Below are 13,194 nucleotides of genomic sequence, written 5' to 3'. Positions count from 1 at the left end.
CTCAAAATTTATCGAACGAGCTGAGGACTTTCACCTATATCGGTTATATTAATTCATGTGTTGAAGGAATAGCTCAAGCACATATCAGGCATTCTGGGTGCAGTTTCCTCGTGACAAGGAAAGTTTTTATAACTTTACATTACTTAACATATCAGCTACGTTCGAGCCATAAATCAGCGAGCTAAGTTGAAGATGAATCGTAGCAACGTCGGATACGCGCTATCTTGTTCGATAATTTTGACAAAAGTGAGAACGTATCACCTAAATCGTTAAAACAATAAAATAACTAGGAAAGCTTGCTTTCAGTAACTTTAATTTCTCTCAAGATACATCAAGTTTGGCATAAAAGAGCTGCACCTCGCTTGATCCAGTGTTCCGCTTCATGTTCTGTTTTGATAAACACTCGCGATATAGGATTTGAAGACCCGCTGTAAACACAGTTGATACATTTATATAATGCACACTCGTACAAATTAGCGAACTTGTTTTTAAAAACAAACGAAACTAAAGGCAATCTTTGGTGAACAACTTTAGAAGGGAGTTCCTCCAGACTTTGAGTTTGCTCATTCCAACTCGCTCCAATTAAATATAAACCATCAACTAAAATACTGTTTTCAAGTTCGATATCTTTGACCTTTTCGAACTGGAAAATTATTTCATCGACCGGAATGTCCCGTTCTTTACTATGCAGCAACTTTATAGTTACTAGAAGAGCTTTCGGTTGAAAAAAGCAACCCAACCATATAATTTGTTTCACGGAGTATTCAAATTTTCTGAAATAGTCGATTCTCGCAATTAAGTCTTTCATAAAATTGGACAAACTATAAGAGTTCTCGTACGTCTCTCGCGACCAACTAGCAGGAACTTCGTTGTTGGAAATTGAAGTGTGTATTTTTTCATACTGGTCGGTCATTATCAAACTTTCGTTAATAATTTTGTCTAGATCGGTGAGAGACTTTTTTATAGTTCTCAACAACCAGTTGTAGCTTTTCAGTTCGTGTAGAATTATAAGCGCCATGATGTCAGCCATATTGGGTTTTTCGTGAAGTGCAAACTCTTCAGGGAGCTGTGACAACAAATCTTGAATCATATCTGACACGTTTAACACTTTTTTGTTGATAATAGTGTCATTGAAGGTAATTTTAATCGATTGTAATATTAGTCGAGAATGTTTCGTTTCTCGAACACTTTCATAATTCTCGTGCAACCCGAACGTCTCACACTCATCCAATTCCGGTAGTTTCACAATGTGGTTGATGCAGTCTTGATGGTCGATTTTAACAGGTACTGTGAAACCATGTATGTGAAAGTCGTTGCATAATCTCAAATAATCGCGCACTATTACTCCAAAAAGTCTGCAATCCATTTGGTTTGTTATATATCCCCCATAGCTACACTTCTCCACCAAATATATAATTTCCTGACAAGGATCAGAGCGATTATTGATAATCGATTGTAACTCATAAACCGAAAGACAAAAGTCGTCTTCATTAAAACTATAAGGTACGTTCCAACCATACGGACCATACTTGTGTCGTTCTTGCACAATACAGTGCAAAAATGCCACACTATACATCAAACGAATGAAAGCTTCGTGTTTCCCGGGACAGTTCGTGTAAAAACTTGGCGAACTCACTGGGTTGTTCAAAAATAAGTTGAGCATCTTGTTTTGTATACCTTGAGGCGACTCTTTGGTGATTTTGACGCTTCGTTCCAACAACGAAATCGGGAATGCGTTTGTTTCGTTAGTAGTTAGCCACAGCCTGAAGTTCTCGTGAGTGTTACTATAGTCTATTTCTTCTAGTTTTAAATCGAGGAGGGGAAGCCAGCTGCTGAGTAGGTGACAATTTTGCAAACAAATCCACAAACCTAACTCCTTCCCTTTTTCTATTAAGTCTTCGAATTCTTGTTCCCGGCCATCCCTGACTGACATTATTATAAACTTGTTATGGAAGTTCTTGGTTTTGGCAAAACTGGTCAATGAATTGACTGGGTCAGAGCCGGGTTTTAGAATGAAGATTAAAGGCGACAGGATGTAAGATTCAATGAAAGACGAAGTGATGTCAAAAAGCGGTGGTTTGACAAAACGAACCCCCAATTCTTGTTTTACAAAGTTATAGATACCCCTGAATACTCTATCCGGTCTTAGGAAACTAATGATCATCAATTTTCGAAAGCAACTGTTGTAGGGTTCTGGAAATGTCTCTTCTTCGGGAGCTTTACTGTCGAAAATTTTGCGAAAATCGTCGTCATTGTCGATAACGAATTGCGCAAAGTTTTGGTAAATTTCTATATTTTGGATGGTGTGGAGTTTGGTCCAGGATTTGTGTGGTAGCCAATCGGGTCCTTTTTGACTCTCCATTGTTCCGTTGCTTGGTTGTACCAAAGCCTCTACTTCCTCTATGGAAACTTTGCCTTCCGACAACAGCAAATTTGTGCATAAAAGAAACGAAAAAAACAACTTATCTTGTTCGAATATTGACCTACAAATTTTACAATACAGTTCGTAGGTTAACGTATCTATCAAACTCGCACGTCGTCGTGGTAGTTCTTTAAATTTATGGGCCTTTTGTATTGATTCCGAGTACGTTTCGATGTACCAGTTGTAGGAAAATTGATACATGTAGTTGATTTTTGTCAGTTGATACGTAGTAAAGTATAGGTTTGTGGAGTGTTGTGCCACACTTTCATAACCCGATCGGAACTCCTTGAGAGGTCCTTCCATTTCAACTAGCGTCTTTTGCTTCTTTTGGATATCTTTTGACAAAATTTTCGATTTATCAAGGATTTCGAGAGCAAGCTCGTCTTCTAGAATGTCGGTCTTGGATTCGGAGAGAGTTTTCAAAATTCGTTCTTCTATGTTATTGAGGGCATCTTTGTTACGTTTTCGTTCCGTGTTAATCGTTTTTTTGACTTTTTTGAGAGTGGGTTTTTCCACTTCTACCACACAAGTGAGAAGATGGTCTTCTAGAGACTCTCGGTTCATTCCAAAATCGATTATAGTGATTTTGTCGTACATTTCAGGACTGTACGTTGGATATTTTAAGTTCGTGGTCAAGTATAGCATGAAGTCCTTATTATAAGCGACAACGTGACCTCCTATGTCTAAGTAGTCACGATCGTCTTGACGAAATGTACTTCTTGTAACCAAATTCATCAAAAACGGTTGGATGCTTTCACCGACACTTTCAATCAAAAGAGGTGTTCCAGAAGTGATACATTGTTTGAGGGTGTCAATATAATTCGGGCACGAGAACTTCGTCACTTTAATCCCGTTCTGTTTTTCGCTCACTTTTATCCAGTTAGTCGCTTGGTTCTGAGGGTCGATGTACAAAGACCACCGCTGGGAAAACCTTCCGATGATTCCATTTTCAACAAAGTAGTGGTCATTTGGTAGACCATTCAAGTGCCACTTGTCAAAATCCACATCCTTCTCGAACGTCTCAGCAAACGAATAATCCTCCTTAAACGGAATCTCGTTGTCCCGAACATGATTAAGCCACGTTTCCAAAGTCACCTTTCTATCCGGAGTCCGAAACGGTCCAAGATAAGCCACGAAGGCACTCGATAGTAGAATATCCCCAGGCAACCGTTCATACTGCTTCAGCAGTTGCTCCACTGCATTCGTCCACCGAATTTTTTCTTCGCTCAAACCCCCAATCAACTTCTGCGCTCGATTCAGCTTCTTCTTGCAAATATCCACATCACGTTGCAATTTCTGCTGCTTACGCGTAGCTTCTCTAAGCAAAGCGTTCAAATCTGCTAGTTTTTGCTCAATTCGGGTGACTTGTTCCTTTTTTTCGTTGAGGATGGACATCGTAGCTCCGTATTCTCGCTCCGCTTTCTCTAATTTTTCCTTTTTTGGTGCCACTTCTTTGGCTACTTTGTCGTACATGTCCATGGCGATGATCCACTTGCATAAACCTTCAGCAGCACTTGATGCTTTGGCCACAATGTGGGGTTTGAAGTCTTTATGCGGGAGGTAGTCCTTGCGAATTTTGACCATGATTTCTGGCTTGATGTTGTCTTTGTCGAAGTCTTTGAGGGTTTGGAGGAAGTTCATGTCACCCAAGATTCGCTTGCTTGGTCCCCAATAGTCTATGGTTTTGCGACCTGTTGAAGGATCCGGGATTCGGTCGGGTTTGACATCCTTAATTACACAGACAGCAGCCATTACTAGTTTGATAGCATCTGGAGGGTTTTTCATTGACTTAACTAGAGTGATATCAGTAGGTTTAAGAGTATTCAAAGCTGAAATAGCATCTTCTAAAATTGGAATAGCTTGAGCTAAATCGGCTTCACAATCTAGTTTCAAAACTTGAGCAGCAGCTGCTTGCTCGTTTGCTATTTCTTCATCTTTTTTAACAAGGTCAGACGCTTTTTCCACTTCTATGGTTTCTGTTTCTATTTGTTTGGCCATTTCGACTGCTTGCACCGTCATAGCTTCTAATTGAGGTTGATAATCAGCTAAAGATTTTTGCATTTCTGATATTTGAAATGCAGCAAAAGATAGTTTTTCTAAAGCAGCCAAATAGCGTTGTTTGACGTCGGTGATCTTTTTTTGCTTGTAAACCACCAATTTGACGTAGAGTTTGATAAACTCCAAGTAAGAACCAATGGTTACGTGGACACCGTCCGAAATTTTCTCCGCTTGCTTGTGGAAGTAACTAAAGGAAGTGACAACTTTCGTTTTGATTTCTTTGGCAATGTTCAAATCTTCCATCCATGCTTGCGTAATGCTCTCGAGAGCTTCAGGGGGCCATTTACCTAGATAGTTAATTTCGCAAAAATTGCGCAAGGAAGGATACATTTTCAAATATTGTCTAAATTTTGCGTTGGTTGGATTGAACGAAATTACAATATGAAGATTTTCCTTGCAACGTTTGTGGTAATACAAAAAAATAGATTCTGAATCTCCGGAGATACTTGAGGTTTCTTCTTGCATACTATCTCGTACGACGTCTAAAATCTCTTGTTTTTCTTCTAACGAATACAGGAAGGGTATTTGCCCGGTTTTCAACAAGTAGTCTAAGTCGTCTAGGATTATATCTTGCACGATTTGCTCTTCTTTCAGAAAGAACGTGCACGGTTTTCCATATCCGCCCGCTTCCTTAAGAAACGATTTAACAGTTCTGTGCCAGTCGTCACCCGAGTAGTTCTCCCTCATACTCACTTTGAAAAAACTTTGTTCATAAATCAAACAAGCTAGTTTCACTAAGGTTTGGCGACCCGTTCCACACATCCCCACTTGAATTAAATTACAACACGGTATTGACAATATGCGGCAGATTTTTGACAAGTGTTCCAAAGCATGTCCAAAAAGAACTGGATCAGTGTTGGTATCTTTCACACACGACGTGGCAATTTCTCTGAGTTTGTCAACATCCGTTTCGTCAAACCGTCCAGACGCTTTATCTGTGAACGTCCCAAACAACAATTTCGTCAAATCCGGCTCACCATTGTCATCTTTTGGCAAATTCTCGAACAAATGGACAAACTCTTCTTTAAAGTGTTCGTCGATGCAGAACTTGATGTTGTCAAACAGCCAAGGTTTGTCTTTTTTTTGTAACCGGTCACCCAAAACGCGAATCATTTCGTGCGTCCACAACTTAAAAAAAAGCTTCTTGTTAGTGTCAGCACTTTCCTTGCGGATGAGTGAGCAAACTTGTATAACCCTAGCGAAGTTTTTCATGTTGAAGTAGTAAAAGTTGCAGTTGAGGGTTGGTTTTAGGTTGAGGATGGACTTGTAGAAGTGGTAGGTAGCTGAGACGATTTGGTTGACAGTTCCCATGATGTCGCTCGGAAAGCCAATTTTTTTCCATTGGGTTAGAAGGGCGTTGGAGAAGATGCGCAAAATGCTTTCTTCGGGTAGCTCGGTGATGGATAAAACGTTGAAATGTCGGAGTAGTCTTTGGCACATATTTTGGTCCCCGAAAGTTGTGGTCATCGTGGCTACAAGGTTCACGTTGTCAATATAAAGCGGTTTGAAGTTTTCCAAGTTGTACCACTTTTGGTGGTCGAACAGTTCCCGGATTAGATCCAAACTTGATCGGGTTCCGAATTCGTCGGTACAAGGTACACCGAAATCGTCAATATAGAGAATGGATTTTTTTCCTTCCGTTGGACCGTATCGTCCGGCTTTGTTTTTATACAGTTTCGACAAAATCATTTCTTGAGTTTGATTCGCGGTAACACTAGACGTGAAAGTCAAAAAAGTAGGTTCGTATAACGTTTTATTTAATTTGTTCATTACAATATCTAACATGCACGAACTTTTTCCAGTCCCTGATGGTCCAACTAAGAGCAGAGGGTAATTATAAGTAATGTGCATATTAATGATGGTTGCATACTTAATAGTCTCGTTCGTGGGCACAAAAATTTCTAACAAATACTCACACTCTTCTACTTTTTCATTTTTTAAAACGTCGGGCCAAAATTTCCAGTTACCCTTCGACTTGTACAAGTAACTATGATCAAAAATTTTCTCCTCAATGGGGACACTAACTTCGACTTTTTCCAGACTAGCCGGATAGGGATAGTTTTTATTTTGACCTTTCCACAACTGTTTGAAAAACTCGTCAAACTTTGAACGCGAATCAAAATCCAGATTGGCCCCTATACCCCATATAACCGCTTGGATGAAACTCGCCTGAATCCAAGACGAGAAATTTTTGACATCCTCTTCTTTCTTTAAAATGGCGTCATAGGCCTCAATTAACAACATTTCAAGAATCTGAATCGTGGTTTTAACTAACCCGTTTTCGTTAACTTGACACAACTGTTGACAATCCGTTTTGACGAACTCCAAGCACGGGGGAACCACCCAGTGGAACAAAACGGTGAAGTTGTCTTCGAATCCTTTTTGCCATTCGAAATCAGTGCCGTGGAGCCACGATTGCAACAACGGCTTCCACCCAATGGTGTCCGGACCCATGTAAATAATCCGACAACGCCAAATCTGGAAAGTGAAATCAGAAACCGGACTGAGAGACGTTTGCACTTACCATAGCAGGAGACGCTTGATTTAGATGTTCAACTTCAAAAATAACCGTCTTGGTGTGTTTTAAATGTAGGACTTCGCCCGATGATAGACAAAGTTTGTAGTTATCGTCTAACAACGAGGTTAGTTCTTCTGTCCAAAGCGCATCCGCACTACCGTCAAGGATAATCCAGTCTTCGTCCGCACTATCTTCTCTGACGTACTTGGTAATTATGCCATCGCACCACTGTTGATTGTCATCAAGTCCTCCGTAAAGTTGCTTCAGGGTTAACGTTTTCGGGCAAATGATCTTGATGTCGATTTTTTTGTCACTGAGGAGTAGTTCGCGCAAAACGCGAAGTGAGGTTGTTTTTCCTGTGAAGGTTGGTCCTACTGTCATTATTCCTTTTTTGGTTTTCATTGACAGCTGCATTTCTTCGATTTTTCCAATAAAGTTACTATTGGCGTCTAGATTCAGGTTTTGACAAATCGTGGCTATAGTTTCGTTGGTGGTGCTTTGGGGTTGGCATGCCGAGGTTGGAAAAAGTTGTAGCAAAATATTTTCAAACACTGTTAGTTCAGTGGAGGTTAATTTTGGAGTGGTTTGTTGACGAAGACAGTTGTAGATGGTGGTTTCTTCGTTTGAATCACTGGTGACAAAGTTGGCACACTTGGTCAAAATTTGTTGGATGGAGCTTATGCTGTAGTCTAGTTTGGAGAAGTGGAGCATGTCTTCCATTAGTTGGTAGGTGGTGGCGATGCGTTTTCCTAGGTCTTCCCACTGGTGATAACCAAATGACAATAATTTGACTTGTGTGATGATTAGGCGATCTGGTACGGTGAGTACTATCGGGCGAAATAAAACTCGAAAATTCTCTGGAAAATGACAGCGGTTTTTCATTGTACATGCAATGAAGCACTTCTGCAGTGGTATTTCTGTTGAATTTAAGACGATTTGGTTTAGACCACCTCTGAGGGCTGTTGACACTTTGGCAATTTCTTGTGACAGGATTGAACTGACTTCCAGTTGAACTTCGTCTAGCTTTTCGAGAACTAGCCAACAACCACTGGAAGCTACTCCTTTGAGAAATTCGAAAATTACTTGAAATTTTACGTTTGGGGAGCAGTAGAAGAAGGTGCAAAAAACAGCTACAGCTTTGGCTAATCCTTTGATGGTTTCGGTCTTTCCGGTTGCTGTGGGACCTTGAACGTTGGCACAGAGGCAATATTTGTGGGCTAGCATTAGTGCTTGGTAGCATCTTTCTGTTTCTGGGGTGACCACGATGTTTTCGCCGTTTCCCAGGTATTCGTACCCGTAATTGAGACGATTGTCTAGTGTTGCGACGACGCAGGCACCTTCGTCCGTCAGGTGATATCGCAGCTGGACTAACCATCTGAAATCTTGGTCGCTTGTGACGTTCTCCGTTATTAGTTTCGTTACGATGTCTTTGTTGTTGCTCATCGTCACGAGTACGGAGCTTATGTTCGATCTGGCGGTGTTGGTGATTTCGTTCGATTTGATAATCTTAACGACGTTTTCCGTTTGGTTGTGAATTTGCGTTCGGTAGGGGCTGAGAGTGTTGTTGTTTATGGCGTCTATTCCGTCGAGAGTGAAAATAATTTTCGTAACAGCGAGTAAAATTTGGCAGGGCCATTGTAATATCCAGCGTTCTTGATTGTGATTTTTGACTGCTTCTTGTATCATTCGTCGAATCGATTCCCCGATTTGATTTGCCAACTCCTTTAACCACATTTCTACGCAGCCATGAAATTTTTGCGTTTCGATAGCTCGAGTTAAGTGTAGAATTTCGTCATTTTCGCTTACAATTCCTAAGATGGTGAAGTTCTCGTCGAATCGCAAGTCTCTTATTTCATAGAATAAACTTTTGATGAAAGTGCGAATCCGAGTCGGGTCTTCGGTTAGCGATAAAATGCTAAACATTTCTTCGTTAGAAACGAAATAGAAACGGGGGAAATACGTTCGAATTTTGTCGAAATACCGGTTAACTCCTCGATTAATTAGCTCGAATTGGCGATTGCAGTCGAGGAGGTCTGGCAGGATGTTCGTATTGTCGACGGTCGCGTACACGTTGGGGTCTACATGAATCATTTCGACGTAATTTGTGTAAGTGTTCGTAATTTGTTCGAATATTTCCGTCTCGGCGCTGATTTGAGTCGTGATTTCGTGGCAGAGGAATAAGGGGAAAAAATGAAGCCATTGTTGCTGCGCTTGCCTGCATTCTTGGACTGTTTTAGTGATTCGTAGCAATTTGTTGTAAAAGTCTTTGACTCGGTCGTCGTACGGTTTGACGTAAATCGAGTTTAGCATGTTTATTACTTTAATTATGTGATCGTCAGCTACGACTTCGATGTCTTCCAGCTGTATAATTATTTTAATGTCTTTGCGATCTTCTATCTTGAAATTAACATCCGCCCACTCGCGAAGCATCTGTTCCAAATTCTCTAATAACTCTCTCTCTTTAGTTGCCGAAAAACTGATCAATTCGTACTTGTCGATATCAGGTTTGAGATCGATCTGAATAATTTTTCTTAATGTAGTTCCAGCGTTCGGCGTAATATCGAAGCCGGCAACTTTCGACATTTTTTGCCAATGCCTTTTCATTAACGCTTCATTACACATTATTTTTATTACAGCCAGAGAAGGCTCGAAATCTTGAATTAACTTAATTGCTTTGGAACATAATTTTAAAGGAGCCGGCCAATTTAGCATATCAGGGTCATCAACAGTTCCTTTAAATCGTAAAGATAAATTCTCGTCTTGCGCTTGTCGGAGTTTGTTTCTGTAAACTTTTTGAGTTCTCAAGAGCTCCTTATAATATTTTTCGACGGTTGCCTTAACTTTCTCGTAAATTATTAAATCAAATTGTCCATCTAACCACACCGATAAATTTCTCTGCACGTCCAAGCATAATTTTAATAAATGATAGAAAGGATAAACGTAATTTTTAAGCTCCTCGAATTCCGCGTACGAAGACTTCGGAAAGTTCAGCGAAACTTCCTCTTTGTTTATCCAGTCGATTTTACTTTCGATTTTTTTTATTTTCACCATGTGTAGCGTGATAGTGTTCAAGTAACTCCGCACATTCTCTATATTATCCATCGAGTCTAAAATGTCCAACAAAGGATACACATCTTTGATGTCGACGTTAATATCCTCGATGACCCTCTGCAATTTTTCCTCAGCCTCGAATTTCAGCTGCTCATAGTTGGTACTGTTTTCTTCCAAAATTGGCAAAATTTCATCGAGCCAATTAATCGCTTTCGCGTTTATTATTATATGATTTTCGTTCAAAGGTCCTAATTGGATTAATTTCGTAAGATAAGCCAAAGCCTTTACCACCCTCTCTTTCAACTCGTCCAAATACTCGCTTCTCACCCAAGCCATGTACTTACCGATCTCGATCACCTCCTCCGTCGTTATAGGTTTTTGAGTCGCCCTCACGTAAATAATATCGAACGCTTCGCAAATATCGGTATTCTCCCATTCGTGCTGCGCGCTTAAATTAGCAAAAATGTTGTCTACAATAGTGAGTAAAGTTTGCTTTAACACTTCTCGATACTCGGTTATGATTAGTTGTCCGATCGTGAAGTACGCGTTGTCTGGAATGAACGCCACTTTAGGCAAATATGACTTAAAATAAAGAAGTTTCTTGCAACCGTCTTTAAAAATTAAGTCGCTTGTGGCAATGGTGCTACCTCTGGAACAAAGATCTTCGTAAATATCGACAAACTCGCTGTCTAGCTTGTCAATGTATGCTAAAATTGGCTTGTACTTTTCCTTGATGTTACAGGCGATTCTTGCTAGGACAGAATCAAAGAACTCTTCGGTCAAACACAGGTAGATTTGTTTGTTATCGAAACCCTTTAGCTTGTACTTTTCCAAAACGTAGAACTGGCGGGCGCCGTCTATGATTTTTCTCAAAAACTTGCTGTAGATGTCGATGACTTCTTCAGCTGTGGGTGATAATATTAGCCGGTCCTCGAACGTGATGGTTAGCTTTAGGTACGAAAATTGTTCTTTGGAGCCTGTGAAGGTCGCCACGTGTAGCAAGGTGTGTGCTATGGTCCTACTAATATTGACTGACAACAACCCGGTGCACGCCCCTAGGTGACTGGCGGCTTGCCCCGGACTCATCCTCTCGTGCTCCACCAACCCCACAATGTTCCTGTAGAACTCCTGTAGCCTCTGCGCCGCGTCGTTGGCGTAATCGAAGATGTGCTTCTGGAAGTCGTCTGTGTCCAGTCGACTACGCAACGACGCCCCTAGATTCAACAGTTCGTACGGCAGCTTCGTCACGCATTCCCCCAGAATCCGCCTAATCAGTGGGTGGTGCAAAATAAACTTGCTTTTTAATTCCTTCCGCCTTTGAAGGAAGACCGGGTAATTGTCGGTCTTCCCCAGATGCTTGTACGGGTGAATTTGAAACCGCCTCTCGACCGAGCGTAATTTCATTTCGATTCCCGCCTGCTGCGTCGCCGAAAGGAACTCCTCGCGGGCCTCGGCCATGATGGCGTCGAGCAGGGCCGGATATCGCAGCTCCAGCCCCCGGGCCGCCACCTTCCGCAGGATATCGCGCTCCTGGAAGCGCGACATGGCCGTGGAGGGGCAGCGCAGGCAGGACTGGCGGATGTCGTCGTCGGTGGAGGCGGCGGCGAACAGGGGGCCCACTTTAGCGCCGCGCTCCTCGGACTTCTTCTTCTTGACGACGCGGTTCATGTAGAGCATGACGCGGTGGCGGCGCTTGAGCTCCATGGCGAACTGCCGCAAGCTGTCGCTGGCCAGGGGCGCGATGGACGGGGAGACTTGGTTCCTGAATTTTATTCGGTGCCACAGTTTGCCTTTTTTTGCTTTGTTTTCCATTTTTACGAGACACTCACTTGCGTTAGACCACGCCACCACTCGCGATTTATCAATGCTCACCTAGCGACCGGCGGCGGCGTGCGCTCCGAAACAAATTGTTAGTATTGACTAGTTTTCAAGAATTTTCTGGACGTGTTTTACATATTTTAAAATTGATTCGAATCATGATATTTTAGTTTTAATGAGTGACCACCGACTGCGCCAAAAACGAGTCCACACGTATTTGTAAACTAAATTGAGCAATAACAGACTTTATAAACGTAGATATTTAAAATATTCGTATATTTTGTTCATTATACAGTAAAGCCTTTGTTGTACTCGAAAAAATTAAAAAATAAAATCTGTTTCAACGATGCGCTTACGTGCATCCTGTTTCACATTCCACAGGGTCATTATCAGCATGTAACTTTAAACGCAGCTAGCTTTAATCTCTGTTTTTTCGATAACACGGTATTTAATTTAAGATAATTTCTATCAGAAAAGAATTTCGTTCTCCGGGGTATCTATTTAATGCATGTTGCTTGCTTCCGCTGAGACAGTTTGTGCTCCAGACATCCCTAGTTGTGGGCTGTTTGTTATTAGTTGTTGGCCTGTTGTTATTCTCTCTCGTAGGAATCCAGCAGCAGCGTTATTAATTTTGACAGACATCCTAACACGATTTACACTTTTACTAAAACACTTGCGAATAAGAGGACGAAATCTAGAGTTTTAATGCTCGCCTTATTGTTTACTGCCCTAATAATGTTCAACTCCGGGAAAAGCAATGGGTGACAAGAATCAACATTACAAATAAATATTTAAATAGGACGAATGTCTGTTTTGTGACTATTCCACACGCAAATTCTGTGTTCACTCTTGTGGTATGGATCTATAACACTACAATTATCTACAAAACAAGAACATTTAGCAGTGATGTGGTTTTTAATGTTTTACTAAGAGGGATTACGCATATGTGAAACGGATGTACATCAAACAAATATGAAATTAAAATCAACAAAAAAAAAAGTAAAGAGTCGGCCAACGGACTCGATTACAATACAAATCGAATGCTTTTAAATGATCAATTATTAAGCAAAATATATTTACTTATCCCCTCCAAAAAATTGATGACATCAGCTCAAAATTTTGCCGAATAAATCTCATCTAAATGTCCAAAATATGATGAGCCAATACTTGTGATTTATCATTCCGTTCATATTTTTTGTACTTACTTAAAAAAATTAATGAATACGTAATTAGGAACTGAAAAACGAAATGGTTTGAAATCTTGGAGATATTTTAAAGTTATCATAATCATGGTAATTTTTCGATCAAAATGTATTTGCTCATCCCC

At 40.8% G+C, this 13,194-nt stretch overlaps 1 protein-coding gene across 1 annotated transcript; it reads right to left on the bottom strand.

Annotated features, from left to right (window-relative positions):
* Positions 1-331: 331 nt before the first annotated feature.
* Positions 332-12,509, bottom strand: LOC135141888 (dynein axonemal heavy chain 7-like). Its single transcript, XM_064073464.1, has 3 exons — positions 12,387-12,509; positions 7,005-11,921; positions 332-6,958 (listed from the first exon to the last, which is right to left on the bottom strand). Exons 1-3 carry the CDS (start codon positions 12,507-12,509, stop codon positions 332-334), a joined length of 11,667 nt encoding a protein of 3,888 aa, XP_063929534.1.
* Positions 12,510-13,194: the final 685 nt, after the last annotated feature.

This window comes from Zophobas morio, unplaced genomic scaffold (genome assembly GCF_036711695.1).
Source record: "Zophobas morio isolate AGI-343-1 ecotype UQ-CSIRO unplaced genomic scaffold, CSIRO_AGI_Zmor_V1 ptg000044l, whole genome shotgun sequence".
NCBI lineage: Eukaryota > Metazoa > Arthropoda > Insecta > Coleoptera > Tenebrionidae > Zophobas > Zophobas morio.
Note: the sequence above shows the minus strand (reverse complement) of the source record. Positions and strands in the feature narration are given on the sequence as shown.

What these genes read in the sequence shown, in the direction of transcription:
- LOC135141888 (XM_064073464.1), bottom strand. Translation starts at nt 12,509, where the DNA reads ATGTCTGTCAAAATTAATAACGCTGCTGCTGGATTCCTACGAGAGAGA. An exon ending in CACAAACTGTCTCAGCGGAA is followed by an intron (nt 11,922 to 12,386) that starts GCAAGCAACATG and finishes GCCGGTCGCTAG; the next exon opens with GTGAGCATTGATAAATCGCG. An exon ending in ATCAAGCGTCTCCTGCTATG is followed by an intron (nt 6,959 to 7,004) that starts GTAAGTGCAAAC and finishes TTCACTTTCCAG; the next exon opens with ATTTGGCGTTGTCGGATTAT.